At 35.2% G+C, this 22,730-nt stretch overlaps 1 protein-coding gene across 1 annotated transcript in view; it reads right to left on the minus strand.

Annotated features, from left to right (window-relative positions):
* sip1 (septin interacting protein 1) overlaps positions 1 to 22,730 on the minus strand; it is a 292,796-nt gene that overhangs the window by 106,899 nt on the left and 163,167 nt on the right. Inside the window, exons 8-9 of the mRNA XM_090395420.1 lie at positions 15,623 to 15,908; positions 967 to 1,114 (exon numbers count right to left, since the gene is read on the minus strand). Of these exons, the coding sequence (XP_090251546.1) occupies positions 967 to 1,114; positions 15,623 to 15,908 (434 nt within the window). The remainder of the gene's footprint in view (positions 1 to 966; positions 1,115 to 15,622; positions 15,909 to 22,730) is intronic.

The raw sequence follows: 22,730 nt of genomic DNA on the forward strand, positions 1-22,730 counted from the left end.
TGCTCCAGTTCATCCCACAGATGTTCAACAGGGTTGAGATCAGGGCTTTGTGGGGGCTAGTCAAGTGTGGTGATATTCATATCCATAAACCATGCAATTACAGCAGCTGCCTCATAACACGGTGCAGTGTCTTGCTGAAAGAGACAATGGTCAATTCTGTAGAAATGTCACAAAGTAGGAAGCACTGCATTGTTCTGATATCTCCTGGAATTCAATGTTCGTGCCACCATAGAGGTCCAAGGCCAAACTAGGAAAAACAGGACCATACCATCACACTGCCACCTCCAAATTTCATAGTTGGGATTATGCACGCTGGTAAGAGATGTTCACCGGGCATCTGTCGCTTCCACATCACACTGGACATACTCTTTGCACCACTGAAGACAACGTGCATGTTGGTTCGGGTAATGTGGGCTTGCATATTGCAGTCCTACCATTGAAACCCTGGAACTTCGCATTCAATGTTTTGACTGACGATTGGTGGTTTTAACATATCTTTCAGAGCACCCTACAGTCACATTCAGTGAGTGTGGTGGGTTGTCCACTGCGGGTAGAACTTGCAGTGGACAACCTGGGATGGCCAAATTTTTCAACAATCTGCTGAAGAGAATGGCCTGCAATGTGTCATCCTATCACAATGCCCTTTCAAACTCTGACAATTTGCTTCTCCCAGTCAGTTCAACTGACTGTTCTGGGTGAAAACCTGGAGATAGTTGCACTGATCTGGGAGCATCATCTTCCTCCAATTTATATTGGCTACAAACATGTGATTCATTACATGGTATGATGCACCTTGCCCATGGGAGTGTCCGTTGACTTCTTTCCAAGCAGTGTATATGTATGAGTTAATAATGTACTTATTCTGGTTAACAGTCAATCAAAGAAGGAAATACCAAAAAGAGGAGGGAAAAAACTATATTACATGTGCCTTCTGACAATGTATCTCTTTAAATATTAGATACTTACCAGTGAAAATACAAGGGTAATAGCCAAATCACTTAAACAGTACATCTTATATTCTGGATAGTAATTTTCCTGCAGATCTTTGAAGATTTTGGCAGCTTCTTCTAAATCCAGTGATTTTTCTGAATCCTCCTTACTTTGTTCCTCCAGTCTATTAAAAAAAAAAAAAAAACTCTTTGCATTTAGGCCTAGTTCATTAAAATTCATTATGGGAGAAATACCAAAATATCACTTATGTAATCAATATAGATTATACATAACAATGGATGTGGTGTACTGTCAGTAAGCTTGGTTCTGATAAGCAGATGGTACTTCAAACTACTTTTACTGGAACTTGTGTCACAGTAACAATAATTAGACACATAAATAATAATTATTTTTATTACTACATGTATTATGACCAGAAATGAATGAGCCAGCATTAGTGCATTAGCATAATCACAAAATGCAGCCAAAACATAAAATGTTAATCATAATTACACAGATAAGCCACATGCCAGAATGCCGCCATATGAGTGGTTACAAAATAAAATGAGATTGCAATTAAAGCTAAAGCTAAAATTAAACTAATTCTGAAATATAAAAAAATTACAAAATTTAGATAAATAAAATGACTGAATGACAACAACATATTAAACAAAAGAGGGGGGGATGGGGATGAAGGGAAGCATGCTATTGCTTGCCATTTATGAGAATCTCCCGAATCATGGCAATGGACAGACAGTTATTCCAATTTAAGTTTTGGCAGTGTAGAAGTGCTCAAGCACTTTAACACCAAACCTAAACCAGCAATAATGTAAAACATATTAGACAATTGGATATTCTGATCAGTGTCCATTCCATGCTGAGCAAGGCCAGAATTTTCAGGTTCACTGTTATTCATATAAGACAGGTGTTCTTGTAGTTGTATTTCAACCAAACATCCTGTTTGTCCAAAGTATGAGTAAAAGCACTCACACTGAACCTGATAAACAACAGGGAAGGAGAGAGAGAGAGAGAGAGAGAGAGAGAGACCTGTTTATCTATGTTCTAGCTTCACTCTTTGATTATGTTGATGCACTGACGACAACTGTTAATTTCTGGCTCAAATATTTGCAATAATAAAAATTATTACTTTATTCTTGTGAATACATGTCTCTAATAATTATAATTTCAACTTAAAGTCATGTTAAGGATGGAAATGTCTGTATCTAGAAATAGTACTAGATACAGAAAGAGTATCTAGACCTCGATTACTGGATGATTGATCTAATACAGCTTCAAGCTGCTATAAGCTTATAACCTTTCACAGGCAGAATTATCATATACAGATATAAAGAAAAGGATGATACATTGAAAAACAGATTATGACTGAATAATCAATATTCAGTCATATTATGACTGAATATTGTTTATTCAGTCATAATATACCACAGTATGGTATATTATGCTGGGAGCATAAGAAATCAGTGGAGGAGAGAGACACTAATGCTAATATCAGATGACTCAGTCCTGTTAGGGTCGAAACTCATGAAAGCAATAACGATAACAATGTCCAATGTAGTAGTGAGTTTAAGGCTATCTGGTATGAAGTGGAGGCTAACAAGAAAATATATGGTAGGATGTTGCTACGGACCTGGGGGGTTTCAGCTGCCGATGAAGATATTCATCGGCAAATTACCGTAATGGATACTAAATAAGTAATTTTGTTTTTAGCATTTATCTCACACATGAAAGGCAGAAGAGCCTATAGTAAACAGATGCCATGTGAGGGCAAGGTGAGGAATAGCGTAATCTACCGATATTCCTGAATTGTTGAAGATTGTAGTCCTTTGGAAATGTTTCATGACGGAAACTGTTCCACAGAATTGAAGTAGAAGGAATGAAAGATGACTGGGAGTAACAGATTTGGTGAGTATGCAGTTCAACTGTAAAGGATGCTGAGGTATGAGTTCCTGTAGATCTAGCAGAAATATGAGGCATGATGGATGCTAGTTCTGCTTAACAATGGCAATGGAAATATCTGTAGAAGAGACAATGCAGAAATTGATATTTGATCTTCTATGAGACAGTGGCTGAAAAGAGTCTACAAGTGAAGTGTTATTTATTAACCAGACTATCCTTTTCTAAATAGCATCGAGAATTTTTCAAACTGTTTGGCAGTGAAGTGCCATCTTGTCTGGAAAAGGATACCAAGTTTTTAGAAAGATTTGGTCTTGACTGTTGAGCTCAGCATTATCAAAATTAAGTGGAGAAGATCTGAGGTCTTTTTTTTTATGGGAAAACAAACAAAAGAAAATAAACAAATTATTATGTGCACCTTAAATTATCCAAACACTGACTGGGGAGAAGAGAAATCTCAAGATAAGAATGAAGGAGAATTTACTGAGCTGTTGTGAGATAACTTTCTCAAGCAGCATGTGAAAGAAGTAACTTGAAGCCAAAGTCTGTTAGTCTGACTGTGGCATCAGAAGGTATCTCAGTTAAGGATGGAACTGTTTTGCCATTAATTGGTGACAGGGATCATGCCGTATTAACTGGGGAAGTAGCCAATTATATGGGGGTTCTGATTAGGACAGGTTACATGTTTAACTACAAAGTAAGAAGTTATGACAAAACAGAAAAATACTATCTTTAGTCCTGTGATATCAGCAATGCATGGAAAGCTTTGAAAACATGCTTCAATGAGGCAGTAAAAAGTGAAAGGAGGTATGAAATATATAAAGCACAGGCCACAAATGTTAAGAGTATTGTATACAGAAAGCTAAAATTTGGAGCATGAAAAGAAACTGGCTGCACAGAATAACAATAAAATCCAAAAGAATTTTATTGTTATGCTGCAAGTAAAAGAAAGGATGAAGATGGTACTCTGGTGTGTCCCAGTGGGCCACTGTTGTTTAATTTATATATATATTAATGATATTTGGAAGGGTCTGACAGAGATTTTTAATTGTTTGATGATGATACCATGATGGACAAGGCAATCAGAGATGCTCCTGATATTCAGCATTTACAAGGTGATTTAAATAGGTTAAAAGTGTGGGCAAACAATAATGGCCTGTCAATTCAATGTTAGTAAATGGAAAGTAATGCATTTTGGTGTGATGCAATATCCAATGGCATATGATATTTGTGGGATTATACTTTGAGTAACTGATGAGGCTAGAGATCTTGGTTATGGTGGTTAGGAAATTGAAGTTCAAGGGTCAGTCATATAACCAAAATTGCAAATACTACTCAGAGGATAATTGCGATGTTAAAATGAATATTGACACACAAAAATATGGAAGCCATTTTCTCTCTTTACGAGACTTGATATACTTGTGCCTGTACTACTGTGTGCAGATTTGGTCTCTTGGGTTCTGAGTAGATCATGAGAATTGAGTGTATGTGGACTGCAGATATGGGTAGGCAAAGAAAGAGGAATAATAAATAGAAATCTATAAGCTTTTGAGAATGTGTTTTAGGATAACAGTTGGTGAAATTTTTCATTATATGGAAAAGGAGAAGAGGACACAGGTGCATCCATAGAAGTTTGTGTGCAGTTAAGAAAGGGATGAGAGAAATTTTTCACTCGCGAGTGAGTGGAACTTGTGAATGCCACTAATGTGGGTGAGGCACAGCCCATTGAGTTCATGACTTGTCTGGTAAGATATGAATTAAAAAAATAAAAAATCTTGAGCCCACTCACAGTACTTATTGCACTACAGGTTCACAACCATTCATAGGTGGGAGTAACATTTAAAAAAAAATAATACTAATAACAATTTACTACTCATACATTTATATGTTTTTTCACATTGAAGTAGCAACACACAGTTTCTTGCGAAACTAACTGGTTTATTTTTTTTATATTAACAACCAAATAAAACCACATGGGTTTTAGCATGTGATCTGACTCCCAGAATGTCGCTATGTAATACTTTAATTTAACCAATTAGTAAACTGATTTCTCAATGTATACTTGAGAGGTTAATGTAACCTTTAAATTAAAGATGCCAAGAAAATATATTATCGGTTTAATCCTTTCTCGCAAACACTGTTTGCTTTCACTTGGAAAAAGGATTAAACTAAGAATATAATTCCTTGGCATCTTGAATTTATAGTATAACCAAGTGAAAAAAACTTTAATCCACAGTATTTTGATAATAAGGTGTGACGTCTTTTGATTACTTGTACATGGATGATATATGACTATATGACTGCATTACTTCAACCGTGGTATCTCTTCTGGGGTCTGACTCCCACTAACAAGACCTTAATAAAGGTCTCTGTCTGACTCCCACTGATGGTCACTTGCTTTCCGGGGAGTAGAGCAGTTCTGCTTGATGGCTGGTTTTTGCTTGTCACTGGGTGGAACTGCTGAGTTTCCTAACCTGGAGTGATGAGTTTAGTAGTGATCCTTTAGAATCACTACTAAAACTCGCCCAGCAGTAGTGGTAGTAGTAGTAGTACTACTGCTACTGTTTTAGGGGTCACTAAGTGAGATTAAGTGATCTTGTAGATTATTCAGAGTTTTTGGAGAGTATCCAAGAATATTAATATACCTCAATAAAAGTCAAAACGGGCCTTGGTAGTGGCCCCTCCAGAATGCTTAGCATTATACATGTCTGAAAGGGTGTATGTGTTGCATTATGGGATATTAAGGCAACTGATATGAAGTCATTAGCCTCTATATACAAGTAGCCCAGTTGTGACGATACTTCATGTCCAAACATTGTTTGCACATGAAGAAAGGGTTAAACCAAAAATATAATTTCTTGGTGTCTTTAATTTATAGCATAACAAAGTGAAAAAAAACTTCTAAATAGTGTACTCTTATTTTTAAAATAAACTTTTTATTCATATTTATTTTATCATCATTATTATTTTTCTTTTGTGATATGCTTCCAGTTAAGACCCAGTTATTCAGAGAAACATACAGGGAGTTAACCAGAATACGCTGTTAGATATGAAATGAACGACCTCACTCTAAATGAGGTCACCTTTCCAGAATCTAACAGAAAATATACATTAAATAGGCATACTTATCATTTTGGCACAATTTAACTATGTCTTAAAAGAAATAACATCTTGCAAATTAAAATAAGAACTGTTTATATTGAAGTTAATGTATCTATATATTAAATGTAACTGTAAATCAACAAAAAGGGCAAATGTAAGAATAATTATCAGTGATTTTCTACACGTGAAAGAATGCCAATAATTCAGTAAGATGGGGCGAAAGGTCGCCCTAATGCTACAAGAGCAGCGTAAGCGCCTGTGGGCGCTACCTCTAAGAACACATCAAGAAGCATACATTCCTGGAATTGTATGCGTCTTGATGGTGAGATCACCCAGTCGGGGACGAATCAGAAGGGTGAAAGGAGAGATTTTTTTTTTTTTTGAGATCCAACTCGGAAAGGTGGCGCTCTTGGAGCATATAAAACCTGCAACACAGAATTGAACCCCCCCCCCCGTTTTGTTTGATCCTGTATTCTCACCATGTGCTTCGAGTGGTCATCGTGATTCAGCTCTTATCTTTAAGAGCTGACCTCTGCAAAATCCCAGCATGGCACCATCACAGAACACGGCAAATCTTGAACGCTGGCCGTCGGTATGAAATAGCATCAACGTAAATCTTTAGTAAAGAAGAAACAGAGCACCCGACACAGGGAGAGCACATGATTCCCACGTGGCAACAGAAAGAAGGTAGCCAGAACTTCGTAAGAAGGAAGAACGGAGAAAATTCAGAAAGAACCCGAGATAGTGAAGATAAGTACTTTTACATATTTTAGCCCTTTAGAGAACTTCACTAACAGAAACGGAAGAAAGTGTAACCCGAATTTGATAAGAATAAACTTGAAGAATTATTTTATGTTTGAATGACTCTATAACATTAGACTGAATTCTGAGAACTATAAATTAACCGGAGATTCTGTCATGACCTACTTGAGGGAGATTAATAATGTGCCAAATACCTAGCTGGATCCATCAAGCTGTAAACTAAATATTTGATAAGTTAAAGGAATAATATTGCAGAGATTAAGAAATCCATGTATATCTAAGAATGAGAGAGTGAGAGAAACTTAAGCATTTTAATCTAGCATTAATGTCAATTTTTATCTTTGTATTGTAATTAATTATGAATTCATTAAATTTGTATGTTACCATTCATGCTTGTTTTTTTACCATGTTCACTGACTTTGGCCCTTCATAAAAATACGAACCTGTGATTATATATGAGTGTGGAGATATCCTAAATAAGAAAGAAAAAGGGGCACGACTGTATACAATCTAGAAAACCTACGGCTTCTAATTTCAGGCGATTTATATTAGTAGCATTTGATACTCTATAACCATCCTTAGCCTGAGTTTGACTCTGTCCTTAAAGCCCAGGCTGGTGCAGGAAATAAATTTGTCTGAGCGAATGTGGATGACTTATAGAGATCAGGGAATAGGTATTTTCTGGGACCAAGACTTAGAGACTGTTAGATAAGCAGTAAGACCATATACTCAGTGTTATGAATTAGGGACATATAAAGGTTAAAGATAGCAGACAGAGGCCAACATGTATAATAAGGTAAATTAAAGAGTAGAGACCAAAAACCAAATAGTATTATACGAAAATTAAACAAAAGAAAAAACGAGACATAACAACTCTTTAATCAAAAAATTATAAATCTTTCTTTTAAGGTTACATGGTGATCAGCATTCATAATTATGAATTTAAGGACAAAAAACACACGTGTTGAAAAGATTATTTTACTGATTAATAATAAAATAATAACTTTACGTTTCGATCCCTGTATTGAGGTCATCTTCAAAAGTATACATGTGTATAAGAACCAAGCTACATGTTGTTGCAATCTATACAGGTAATTACATCTACGTTGTTAACTAACCTTTTTTCTTAGCCTGCCTGCTAGTGATAAAAAAAAAACGATAATAAACTCTGCTAAATTCTTCACGTGCTAGAATTCTTCTGGAATTATACAGTTTATATTGTTATATTACGATTATCTTCTGGATTAACATATAGGCGATGTTAATCACAACAGAACGATCATCTCAGGATTGGCACGTCACTTTTCAACTTCGAACGACACTATAGACTGGAATAACAGCTCCATGCCCTATGTAGATGAGGATTACAGGCATCGAGTATTTAAAGAAGCGGCAGTTGTACTACGTACGGGAAGTAACCTAAACAGAAATCAAGAGGCCATTCTGAACGATACCTGGAAAAATCTAATTAACTCCCTCAGTTCAACAGAGCTACAGTACGCAAATAACCATATTACGCGTTTGCATGTAACGCGTGTTCATGATGCTGAGTAGTTATGTCACGCGAACATGTCACCCTAGCTACCTAACAGGTACTAACGGTTCTTTGTATTTTGAAACCTTTTTTGCATTTACCTCTTTTTTGTACTATGCAAGCCTTGAGAAAGCTGGTCAGTTACTAGCGAAACCGGTAGGCAATTTGTAAGAGCTTAAGTACGTTGTAAATATATGGTCTATGTAACAATAAATCTTCATTTTGTAAAGACTTCTTGTATTGAGATTTTTCTTCATGGTTGCTACGAAGGTTGTAGATGGGTCCTCCACATTCTTGGAATGGTTAGACCATCATTTTTATTCAGATTCAGATCATGTTTGAGCATTTCACATGCTTCCTTGAATTTACGCTCGAACCAGGTTTTGGTGTGGTGTAGGGACTTGGTACCTTTCCAATCAATTCTATGGTATGTTTGGAGTGCATGGTCAGAAAGGCCGGTTTTTCCAAAATGGAGGTATTTTATGTGACGTTTGTGTTCACCCTTTCTGATTGGGATGGTTTGCCCTGTTTCCCCTATTTTGTAAACCCCTGGGTGGGCTAGGTGTGGCAGGGGATCCTTGGAAGAACTGAGTAGGTGTCTTAATTTTGTCGGGGGTTTAAAGGTGGTTTTGATGTTGTATTTGTGTAGTGTTCTGTCTTTTTTTTTTATTTTCCTCTAACATTTGGTATAGCAATAGCCTTCTTGAAATCTTTTTTGTTATTAGTGTTATCTTTGTGGAGGATCTTGTGAATGGTTTTTATACTGTATCCATTTTTTATAAAGGTATGTCTGATGGTCTCATATTCATGGTTAAGAGCTTGTTCATTTGAACAAATGGTTTGAGCTCTGTGTTTAAGGGTGCTTATGACCCCTAGTTTTTGTGTTGGGTGGTGATAAGAAGTTTTGTGTATGTACTGGCCTGTGTGTGTAGGTTTGCAGTAAAATGAGAAGGAGAGACAGCCTGAAGGAAGACGTGTGAGTGTGTCTAGGAACGGAAGAGAGTTGTTTTTTCTATTTCAATGGTGAATTGGATGCGTTTGTGTTGTTTGTTCAGGTGGCTAAGGAGTGTATCTAGCACTTGGCGGCCGTGGGGCCAAATGGCAAAAATATCATTGACGTATCTGAGCCAAATTTTGGGCTTTAGGCATGCCAATTCTAGAGCTCGTTGCTCAAAGTCTTCTATATAAAAGTTCACTATGGGAGGGGGGGTAGAGAGTGGTGAACCCATGGCTGTTTGAAGGTAAAAATTGTTTTGCCACATGAAATATCCAGAGCAGAGTACATGGGCAAAGAGGGCCGTGATGTCGTGTGGAAATATGTTCTGTAAGAGTAAGATAGTATCGTTGATTGGGACATTGGTGAAAAGGGAAGTTATGTCAAAACTGACTAATAGATCCTGGTCGTTGAGTGTAATGTTTTAAATTTTGCTTATGAATTGTTGTATATTTTTTATGTAGGAAGGGGAATGACCAACCAATTCCTTGAGTGTGGCCACTAATTTTTTGGCTAAGTAGTAATTCGGACTGTCAATTCCTTCCACAATTGGACGTAATGGTGTGTCTGTTTTGTGTACTTTTGGCAGGCCATAAATTCTGGGCATGTAGGCATACTGCGGTATTAATTTTTTAATTGTTTCTTCTGGCCATGTGTTAACTGATTTAAGTAGTTCAGTAGTTTTCTTTTTGTTGCATTGCGTAGGGTTGTAATTTACCATTTGGTAGGTGTTGAGGTCCGATACCAAATGGTTCATTTTTTCAATGTAGGTTGTCCGATTTAAAACAACAGTGGTGTTCCCTTTATCTGCTTTTGTGAAAATAATGTCACAGTTATTTTTTAGGGATTTGAGGGCCAGTTTATCCACTTTGTTTAGGTTTCTGTTTAATTTTTTGGTTGAATTTAGTAAACAGGCAGTTTCCATTCGTATTTTGTCAGATAAATCGGCGGGGAGGGATCTTAAACCTCTCTCGATATGACATATTATATCTAGTTTATTCACTGACCTCGGAGCAATGGCGTAATTTAAACCTTTCTCCAGTAGCGAGAGTTCATCTTGTGTGAGGTTGTAATCTGATTGGTTGATAACCAGACAGTGGTCTGATGGTGGTTGGTTGCTCCTAACTGTGTTTGTGGGTGATTGGCTGCTCCTTCCGTTATGGCGTCGTAATTGTCTTGTGCTTTCCTGTAGTTTTAATGCTTGAAACTTTGTTATTAATTGTTCTTTGTTTTTGAGTAATAGGTGCTTGGCCGAGTCGTCTGTGATCTTGTCTAGAATATTCCAAATTTCCGGATTAACGTAACTGGATAGCTCAAATTTTAGTTGCAACACTTTGGCTTGGCGACTCGACCAAGCACCTATTACTCAAAAACAAAGAACAATTAATAACAAAGTTTCAAGCATTAAAGCTACAGGAAAGCACAAGACAATTATGATGCCATAACAGAAGGAGCAGCCAATCACCCACAAACGTAGTTAGGAGTGTTGATTTGTGATAGATCATGAAATGGAGATTTCCTATCTTATCACAGTTCGACATGAGTTTCCCAATAAATAGGAAAGTAAGCACATATGTTTGCCTCTGGGTAAAATAGGAATACCATATATATATATATATATATATATATATATCAAATATTTCATTCTGAGAGAAATGTGTTTTGGCATGGAAATTGAAGTGTACATTAACCAGTTTGGTACAGAGTCAAATAAAGGAATTTATTTAAGGTTATTATTTAATTAGAGTATCCCATTCTATGTATTGTGTGAAAGCAAGTTGAGTGTAAGCTATAGTCCAAAGGTCACACTTTAGCCGTCCAGTATAACGTATGGCCTAAGGGAAGGAGAATTTATTAGGAAAGCGAAGCTAGAACGCTTACTCGGAAGAACGCCATGCGCAAGTGAATGAATGCCACGCGGTAAACAACATAGCTAAGCGTGAGAATCTCCAAGAAAGAGAGGGAAAATATAAGGGTCAACCTCCCCCCCCCCCCCACACACGTGGCTTTTTCCTTTTCGTTCCTACGCTCTTGGACGTTGGCTCTCCGTCTCCACCAACGGGATGATTCCGGAAGAACGCTTACTCGGAAGAACGCCATGCGCAAGTGAATGAATGCCACGCGGTAAACAACATAGCTAAGCGTGAGAATCTCCAAGAAAGAGAGGGAAAATATAAGGGTCAACCTCCCCCCCACACACACGTGGCTTTTTCCTTTTGGTTCCTACGCTCTTGGACGTTGGCTCTCCGTCTCCACCAACGGGATGATTCCGGGTCGACCGTAGAAGTCATGAAAGGCTTATTGAGGTTCGTGGAGAACCTGATCATGCTGCTATCGTATGTGACCCAAAGAACGGTAACCCACAACTGTGCCTTGATGTCCAGACAAGGCTGAAGACAGAACAGAAAGTCATTCCATGGGATGGTAACATAGAATGTTAAACTATCTGATTTCAAATTAAAGATATGAGAGACTTTATAGGTTAATTTCTGAATGGACAGAACTTCAGTGATTATCCCATTTGGCAGTGGCAGTAACCTGTCTCTGTTTGGAGAAGGTCTCCCTAGAAGGGATCTGTATGTGAAATAACTTAGATGTGTTGTGAGATATGATTAGTGACCCTAGAGTGATTAATGTATTATAGTATTAGTATTGATATCAGAAATTGCTAGGAAGGTGATTAAGTTAATCATGTACCTATATTTTTCATGTATATCTCTTAAGCTTTAATAAATATGTTTTATATCATTTGCCTGAATCCAGCTGATTTTATGAATTCAAATAGCCACTCATAAAATTACGACCAAACCTAGCGGGAGGGACATATGAATATAGTTTGATCTTTCATGCCATGACTGCATATAAAACTAAAAGAAGTGAGAATAGTTAGATTAGTGTTTGAGATTTTATTACTGTGTATTATTCTGAGATAGCCACCTTGGATAAGAATCTTATCTATCCTCTGTATTGGCTGGTGCAGCAAAAAAATAAATTCGTCAATATTTAACAGGCAGACTGTCTCAGAGGACAAAATCTTAGGGACTTGTCCCATACATAGACAAAGCCCTAATGAATGAAAGGATTACACATGACAAAATTTATGAACGGCCTGAATCATTGTTTATGAAAAGGAAAGTGATAGCTGATTTATTTAACTTATTGGAAAACTATTATAGAAGCCGGAAAGGAAATAACTGTATGGGAGAGTGTAGAGAACAGTGGAAAAGACAATAATGGTCAGCTGAGTTTTTTAAGGATAAGGAAGTGGTGGAGAGGCTCCAGAGGTGGGTGAACAAAATAATGAGTGGTCTGTGGAATGCTCCCTATGAGGATTGGTTGAGGGTTTGTGGATTGCAAAAGTTAGTTGATAGGCAAAAAAAAAGGGGAGATATGATAGAAACATTTATGCTACTTAAAGCATGTTATTGGACTGATGCAGGGAAAATGTTTTGGTACTTGGCTAGAAGGGGACAGGACAATAGATCATCTCTGGAAGTTGGATAAGAGTGTGGTTAGCAAGGGAATGAGGACAAGATTTTTCATTTGGAGTGGTGAATGTATAGAATGAGTTGCCTGATTCACATATGAGTGCTTTGTCTGTTAATGGTTTCAAGGAAAGGTATGATAGATATTGTGTTGATAGTTTGGATCTTCTGGGAAGAGCCTTAGGACTCTATATAGGAGGTGTCCATGCAATAATAATAATTATTATTATGATTCAAACACTTTTTTTCCACCACAAGGGTGCCACTTGCATATTTTTATGATCTGATATTCATGTAAGAGAATGCAAAATCTAGAGTTCTCTTCATCTACATCTACAAAAGCCATCAACAAATCTAAACTGATGCCTCTTATACAAATGGATTCTCTTCCTCATATGTATGTATGACTTATGATCATTTATGTTTCAATCTTTCTGACATCATATAATATCATCCTTTTTCAACTTCTGCATCGACGGTAATAGAAAATCATTTCATGCTATTCTAAAAATAGTGCATACATGCATATATAACTCCTCTGACCTTAATCCAGAAAGGCATCAAAACAATTTTGAACATCAATAAAGTTTGTTGGTCCTGATGTCCACTTCACCTTACCCACATTAACATGAAAGAGCACAGATGTGATATTTCATACCTAGCTGAAATTAATCCCACAGCACATAGCTAAACCTGTATTCAGCCAACTCATGCACAGGTGACTAAATCAAATTATCTCCTAATGGATGAAATAGAATGCCATACATGTTGTTCTATTTTTTTTTTCTGGTCCTGAGTTTTCAGAAGATTACTAAATAACTTAGTAAAAAAAAAAAAAAATAGTCTTCCAGTCACAATGACAGCTCTTCAACTGTATTCAAACATTGTCCCTCAGAACTAACACCTATCCTATTGTAAAATCTCTCATGATAAGTAACTTTTCATGTTCATTTAAACATGTTTTTTAGGGAGATTTGCACTTAAAGAAATGTCAATTTTGTATGTAATAATCTTGAATTTGTCATAACTTAACCATGGACCTTTATTAATATAATGTGGCGCATGAAGCCATTATGTAACGCTGTTAACCCATGTCCAGATATGACAATTTCAAAAGACGCATGAAGTATGACGTCATCATGTTTGGATGTCAATACAACATGCACACATACAAAACGTGTGCATGTTTCGAGAGACATGCATGCATACGAATTCAAGTCCGGGCCTTTATAAGGCAAAACACTAAGAAGGACTTTGTCTTAGGTTTCTTAATCTTCTCTTACCTGGGTCTGCCGCCATGTGCGGTCCATTGTTGGAAACTGAAAGAGAAGCATCGTAGGTCTGAGGGGTTCTCAATCTTCTCCTGCCAGGATTCACTGCCATGAGAAGTATTAGGTCAATCATTGGAACATCTTGCTAAGAAAGAGCTGCACATTGCCACCATGTTAAGGGTCTTGGAGGGCACAGAATAATCAATTACTCGAACAAAGAAAAAAATTGAGGGGAGGTCATGAAAGAGCCAGCAGAAGGAAAGAAAAAAAAGGGCACTTTCCTGTTGACAAAGGTTTCATGTAAAAAGCAGTGATGAATGGGAATTGTAAGTACTTGTATATGTGATATTCCCAAGCAAGAAAGTACATCAAATGTGTCTGCTTATAGGTACAATAAGATTGTGTAAGTTAATATTGAAATAAGCTCACTCAAGGTGTGTCTTAATTTAAACTATGTGTAAGTAATTATTGTAAGAAGAAGAGTAGTACTGGATAATGCAATTTAATATTGAATTAAGCTTGCCTAAGGCATGCTTTATTCTCATTTTGTTTATGTATGTATGTATGACTAGCAGGATATTCTAGATTATGATTTAACTTTAAGGGAAGAAACACAGAACTAAGTCTGAATCAGAACAAATTGAAATTGACAAAGAATTGTAATGCAATTGCATATATATGTTAATGTGGATAAAACTGTGTAAAATAGTCTTTTTTGATTTAATTAAATGGTTTGTGAATAACACATTGGACTGATTCTGTCAATGCACTATCCTAGAAATTTCAAACCTGCATAAGATTAAGTTTAAGTGATTAATAATAAAGTCATGACTAACTAAAGGTAAAGGTCAACATAAGTGAGGGAATATAAACAATATCTGCTTTGTCTTTAAGTTGAAAAAAATCTTACAATCTCACTCTCAAATGCATGGTCTAACTGCTGCAATTAATAAACAAATAAATTTGTTAGACTGTAGAGGTGTGAGAGCATAAGATATAGTAGGAAAAAATAACAGGTGGCAGTTAACCATTCACAACATTTTTCAAGAAGTTTAAGTAAAAAATAAGAGGAGAAAGCAGAGTTGAGAAATACAGAAATATAACACTATATCGTCTCTCTAATCTTTTGTACTCAGCAGGCATTTATTCCAAGAAAAAAAAAGTCTTCCACAAAACAACTGACTGATTACCAACAACTCAATCCTCTCCAAAATAACAAAAAAGTCAAAGTCATTAACAGTCAACTTCTCCACTCTTGAGATGCTTTCCAGTTAATTAATACAAGTTCTCATATCAATCATTTTCATAAGATCTCCATACATGGAAAGATCTATAGAAACTAAATACAGAAACTAAAACTTATGTGAAATTCTCCTTAGTGTTAAGGAAAATTCTACATCTATTAAAATTAATACATGTAAGGTTTCTGTATTTAATTTCTACAAACATGACAGCTTATATATCTATTTCAAAACAACGTGGAAGGATTGTTTAGCATGAAACTGGTTAGTCAAAATTTATCCAGATTAAAACTGGAGTCAGTTATTGTACAAATCCAGCAAATTGATAGCTGGATGAAAAGAATTCTGTTAACTATTATTACAGAACTAAAAAATATATAAATTCTTACTTATCAATGATGCTTAGTATCTTCTGAAGAACTCCCATTTCTTCCTTTTCTTGTTTCAGAACATCAGCAAGCCTCTCTTCTTCATGTTTTAAATTAACAACATAGTCCTTCTCATGTTGGAGTTCACGATCATTTCTTATAATTTCGTTTTCAGTCATATCCACAAGCAGATTAAGATTATGTAGCAATTCTGGAAGTGCAAAATGATGACCACTTCCCTTTTTACTTTCTACCTCACTTTCTTTTTCATCAGGTTTACTGTGCTGCTGATGAATCTGATGATATCCTAAATAAATTTAACAAAGATTAAGAAAAAAGCAAACAAATTTCACTTATTCATATTAATCTAAAATTATTCCATAACTGTTTGTAATTTGAATACTGAAGTACAGGCTGGCCTTGATTAACACGACTGATTCATCCTATGAGCCCAGTGCATAAAAGAAATGCATTAATCAAATATAATAATCAATAGGAAAAATTATAATTGGTCCATAACCTTCAGGGAATGTCCCAAAGAATTTTAAAAATACCTTCTAAATAGACTTTTAACTGTATAGCATGTAGAAGATAATGAATAATAAATACATTATAATTATAGAATTTAATGCTTATTGCATAAAATGAACAATGAAGAAAATATTTCTTAAGGGAATATTTGAACACAGTTATATGAACTGTGTTCGCTTTCCTATTTTCACTTTGTTTTTCATGCTTTCTTTTATCCATAATTAAGAAGGATAGAAAATTAGAATATTTAAATACAAGTTTTCAAGTGACTTTATTAGCGGGAAACAAACAAGTCACACATCTGCTTCTGATGGTTGATGGGATGTAGTGAGGCAGGCAGTGGGAATGCTTCTTTATTGTGCACCCAATGCACACTAAGCTTAGCATGCAATTCAAACCTTTGACTATTACATAAAAAGATCACATTAACTGGAAATATGCATTGTGTAAAGTAAAAAGTGGAATGTTTTTTTTTTTTTTTTTCAAATCGCAGTAACTGAAAAACATGTTAATCAAACTCATGTTATGTGAGGCGTGGCTGTATTTTAAGGATCAGCAGTCAGGTATGGATACTAAGATGCTGATTATCACTCATGCTGATGTTTAATGGAGAAAACAAACATATATAGATAATAAATTACTATGCCAATATCTTGCCTTGGTCACCAAAGGCATCTTCATGGACACAAAAAAAAGCTATGTACATACAGGCACACCAGCAAAAAGGCAAACATAGACCAAGTATGAAAGGCAGGATCCTATAGTTGTAGCTGGCATCCTCTAAGGATGTGGTGATGGAAACTCACTTAAGGTCTTAAAATAATTGTCTCCCATTTTCAGATTTCAGTTCAGATTTGGTAACATGTAATGCTGTGGCAGATTCTAGAAATACTGTCTGATTTATATCTGTTCTTGTATAAAATGAAGATATCCTCCAACTACTACTCCAGAACAGCTGTGGTATACATGTAATGCACATAGTTTCTATGTTCCTCCAGAAAGATATTGGTGTTCTTCCTGTTTGTCCAAAATAGGATGGTTAGTTGGTTAGGTGTTTTATGGCACAAAGACAGCTGTGCACTAGTAAATGATCATAGCACTATACAAGTTATATAATAATAAAATATGAAATAAATGGATATAGATAAAAAATGTAAATAAATGCATTTCTAAAAAGAAAGGTGTACAAAAACAAGTATATAAAAATGGATAAAAAGCAATTATAAATCAAATACAAATTATAAATCATATAAATAAAAACAAGTGTAGAGAGTATAAGAAGTTTATAAAACATAAATAAAAACAACAAGGTATTAAAAGAGTGTGTATACAAGAAACAACAAAATAAGATAGTGTAAACAACCTATGTATGGTAAAAGATGTTAATAGTTTTTAAAAATTTAAAAACAAAAGAAGCATCTGTTTAATATGATAAAATCTGCCTGAGTGTATAGGGCTCAAAAAGATTATAAATACAGCTAACATAATAATTGTGCTCATTCATGAAATGTATGTGTTTAGTAATGCTGGATGAGTCCAGCATTATTAAACACATACGAGTATGTTATCACTCCCTCAATAGAGAGGGGCATGTGACATGACTATGACCTATGCAGAGCCAAGTAACTTCGTAAATGATCATAGCACTATACAAGTTATATAATAATAAAATATGAAATAAATGGATATAGATAAAAAATGTAAATAAATGCATTTCTAAAAAGAAAGGTGTACAAAAACAAGTATATAAAAATGGATAAAAAGCAATTATAAATCAAATACAAATTATAAATCATATAAATAAAAACAAGTGTAGAGAGTATAAGAAGATTATTATGTTAGCTGTATTTATAATCTTTTTGAGCCCTATACACTCAGGCAGATTTTATCATATTAAACAGATGCTTCTTTTGTTTTTAAATTTTTAAAAACTATTAACATCTTTTACCATACATAGGTTGTTTACACTATCTTATTTTGTTGTTTCTTGTATACACACTCTTTTAATACCTTGTTGTTTTTATTTATGTTTTATAAACTTCTTATACTCTCTACACTTGTTTTTATTTATATGATTTATAATTTGTATTTGATTTATAATTGCTTTTTATCCATTTTTATATACTTGTTTTTGTACACCTTTCTTTTTAGAAATGCATTTATTTACATTTTTTATCTATATCCATTTATTTCATATTTTATTATTATATAACTTGTATAGTGCTATGATCATTTACTAGTGCACAGCTGTCTTTGTGCCATAAAACACCTAACCAACTAACCATCCTATTTTGGACAAACAGGAAGAACACCAATATCTTTCTGGAGGAACATAGAAACTATGTGCATTACATGTATACCACAGCTGTTCTGGAGTAGTAGTTGGAGGATATCTTCATTTTATACAAGAACAGATAAAGGTGTACAAAAACAAGTATATAAAAATGGATAAAAAGCAATTATAAATCAAATACAAATTATAAATCATATAAATAAAAACAAGTGTAGAGAGTATAAGAAGTTTATAAAACATAAATAAAAACAACAAGGTATTAAAAGAGTGTGTATACAAGAAACAACAAAATAAGATAGTGTAAACAACCTATGTATGGTAAAAGATGAGATAATGCTGTCTGGAAAGATGACAGAAGATCCCACAGGTTCTCTGATTCTGAACCATCCATGTAGACAAGCACAAAACAAGTAACTTCCTTTGTTCAAACCCTATGCAGACTAGAATGCCATAATTTAATTTCAGGCTTAATTTGGTACAGCTTATTGTTAGTCTCTCTCTCTATTCCAAGATGACTCCCACTGGGATAGAAACTTGTGTCTGATTATCTGCCAGTAATCACTCTACCAGTAAATGAGATTACTGATTATCACCAGTAATCTCATTCACCATCTGCTGGTGCCAGTATATGGCACCAGCAGATGGTGAATGAGAAATAGCTGACTAAGTTGCAGTGGCTGTAGCCTCGTTTCCCTCAATCCCAACATAACTTGGAATCAAAGAGAAGCATGCAAATAAGTGCAGCTTCCATATAACTGAAAGAGTGGGTGCTGAATTCAAGAGAACACTGGATGTTTTTGTAGCTCTAGACTTTTTATTGCCTAAAGAAAACTCTCAGCTTGAATATATTATGCACCTTTGGTAGCAATGCAATCTAATGTATTTCAGAAAAAAGCTCTATTACATACAACTCAGCTGTACAGTTGGTACACTCCAGTGGTATTTATGCAGATATAATGCTGTCTGGAAAGATGACAGAAGATCCCACAGGTTCTCTGATTCTGAACCATCCATGTAGACAAGCACAAAATCAGAGTATTGAATTCTATGAACTTCAAAGAGCTGCAGGTAGACAACAGGTGGGTGGGTGGAAAATTTCAGTAGCTTGCTGAAAGAAAAGCTGCATGCTGGTATGTATGACTGCTACAGTGGAAGTATATTTAGTGACACCTAGGCTATGTTGTCTAACTGCAATCTCTATTGCAGGAGAGCTTTTATTCACAAACCAAAGGGTTTTATGGCAGTCTGTCAAGTATTGTAAAGATTCTCACATCATGGATGAAAAATAGTTAGCTATATGGGGTGGGATGGTCTGGCAGGGATCTTATTTTCAGTGCATATAACAGAAACAGCTCTTGATGTCAAAGTGACAAAGGTCGTTCATTTTCCTTGACAACAGATTAAGTATAGGTGATGTTTGAAATGCTCCAGTTGCAATTCTGAAGGCTTGATGGTGTTACGTTGTTATACTTGTCCCCTTTTGGTTTTCCTTTTGGCTTTGGGTATTTTGTTATCCTATTATACCCTATTTTAATTTTATATCTTAAGAAGTTACGTGTACCTGAAATCAGTTCCTGACAAATTTTTAAAGATCGACTACGCCAGCCAGAAACCAGTTTCTAATACTAAGGTTTAAGCTACTAATTATACCAATAACTTAAATGAGGTTAGAGATCACGTGGTATGCAGTCGTGGATCCCCTTTTTTACCCCTCTTTATAGAATATCCCCTACTTGTACAGGTCCGAACTTTTCTAAGTGGTAGTTCAGTCTCAAACACAAGAACTCACAAGTTTTAGTTTAGAAGAATACATTTTATTTAAACAAAAGGTATTTACACAAAATTATATCTCAATAATAAAAAGATTAATTCATGCATAGAATTTCTTACTACTGTGATAGGTCATTCAAATATCCTAAATGTTAAAACCTCTCTTATATATCTCTTACCATACTTCTTCTTCTTCTTTGAGTGCCATCTCCTATCGGAGGTCGGCGACCACCTTGGCAAATTTTGAGCGATTCTCAGCTACTCTGAGCAGTCTCTCAGAGTTCATATCAGTCCACTGTCAGATGTCTGCCAGCCAAGATTTTTTTCGTCTTCCTTGTCCTCTTCTTCCATTTGTCTTCCCTTTTATAATCAGTTGAAGTATCTTATATTTTTCATTACGAAGTAGGTGACCAAGATATGCAGTTTTCCTTTTTTTTTATGGTATCTAAAAGTTCACGTGATTTCCCCATTTGTTCCAGTACTTCCTGATTGGACTTTTTTGCTGTCCATGGTATTTTTAACATTCGTCTGTATAGCCACATCTCAAAGGCTTCAAGTCTTTTTATTGATGTTGTTTTTAAGGTCCAAGTTTCTGCACCGTACAGCATTACAGACCATACATAGCATTTAACCATGTGTACTCTAAGCTCTAAGTTTAAACTGCGGTTACACAGTGTTGATTTCATCAAGAGAAAATGTGTTTTTGCCATTTCAATTCTAACTTTTATTTCCATTTCTGGATTGCAATCTTCATTTAACCAGCATCCGAGATATTTAAACTTTGCCACTCTTTCTATTTGTTTCCTATTTAAAGAAAGTGCTAAATTAAGAATTGGTTTCTTACTTATGACCATGAATTTAGTTTTGGTGATATTTATTTTTAATCCCATTTTTTCATTCTCTTCATTTATTAGTTCCAAAAGATTTTGAAGATCCTGCATATTGTCAGCCAGTAGAGCTGTATCATCAGCATATCGGATGTTACCGATGATTTCACCATTTACACTAATCCCTTCCTTTCTTCCTTCCAAGACTTTTTGAAATATGACTTCTGAGTAGATGTTAAAAAAGAACAGATGACAGCACACATCCTTCCTTACTCCTCGTTTGATGTTAATGGAGTCTGTAATAATGTCATCAACTTGAACAGATGCCTTTTGGTTCCAATATAAGTTTTCAATGATCCTGATGTCTTTACCATCTAATTCAATGCTTTTTAATAGTGCAATCATTTTAGCATGTTGGACTTTGTCAAATGCTTTCTCGAAGTCGATGAAGCAAATGAATATTACCTTGTTTTGGTCAATACATTTTTGAAATAAGATCTGAGAACAGAAAAGGGCCTCTCTTGTTCCCAAGCCGTCTAAAGCCGAATTGGGTATCACTGATGGTGTCTTCACATTTTCTGTATATTCTTTTTTGAATTATTTTCAGAAACATTTTGAGAACGTAACTCATTAGGCTGATCATTCTATAGTCATTACAAGTTTTCGCATTTACTTTTTTAGGTAGCATGATGAAGGTTGACTGTAACCAGTCTTGAGGGATTATGTCTGTATCGTAGATCTTATTAAATAGCTTTACTAATATGTTAATGTTTTCACCTTCTAATAACTTTACTATTTCTGCTGGTATTCCATCTGGTCCTAGGGCTTTACCATTTTTAGCTGAGTTTAGTGCACATTCTACCTCTGATCTTAGAATGCATGGACCTTCCATATGTTCACAAGTATTTTCTGGGTTCTGTCTGTTATCAGTAAAGAGTTCTATATATTTCACCCATTCTTGTATTTTGTCATCCTTTTTGGATATAATTTCTCCCTTTTTGTTTCGAAGGATACAGAATTGTTTTTTCTTACATATACCTGAGGTCTCTTTCATCTTTTTGTGTAGATTAAAATTGTCATGCTTTTCCTGTAGAATTTCTATTTCTTTACATTTTTCATTCATCCAGATTTCTTTTGCTTCTTTGATCTTGTGTTTAATAATTTTTTAAACCTCTGTATATTTTGTTGGATTATGATTTTTATATGATCTGCGTTGATCCATGAGAGAAAGAATTTCATCAGTCATCCAATCTTTCTTTTTTACCGCTCTATTAGGACATAAGGTATTGGTACATTTCTCTATGAAGACAGATTTCAATTTGTCCCACGATTCGTCAATCCTAATGATGTCATCATTCTTGATAAGTGCTTGACAAATTCAGATCTTGACTCAATTTGCTTCTTATCTCTGTGTTTTTTAATTTTCCCAAATCAAACCTTTTTTGTTGATGTTTCTTAAGTATAGCTTTCAGTCTAAGTTGTAACTTTGCCACCAGTAGGTTATGATCAGAAGCAATATCTGCACTAGGGTAGGTTTTTGTACTCTTTATAGAACTTCGAAATTGTTGATTAATTAGCAAGTAATCAATTTGGTTTCTGACTATATTCCCATTATTATCCTGTGGTGATCGCCAAGTATACAATCTTTGAGGTGGTAGCTTAAACCATGTGTTTGTGATTATTAGCTCCTCTTCCTGGCAGAATTGAA

The sequence above is a fragment of the Typopeltis vanoorti genome, chromosome 7 (assembly GCF_054136105.1).
Source record: "Typopeltis vanoorti isolate ZY-2024b chromosome 7, IOZ_Tvanoo_1.0, whole genome shotgun sequence".
Taxonomy (NCBI): Eukaryota; Metazoa; Arthropoda; class Arachnida; order Uropygi; family Thelyphonidae; genus Typopeltis; species Typopeltis vanoorti.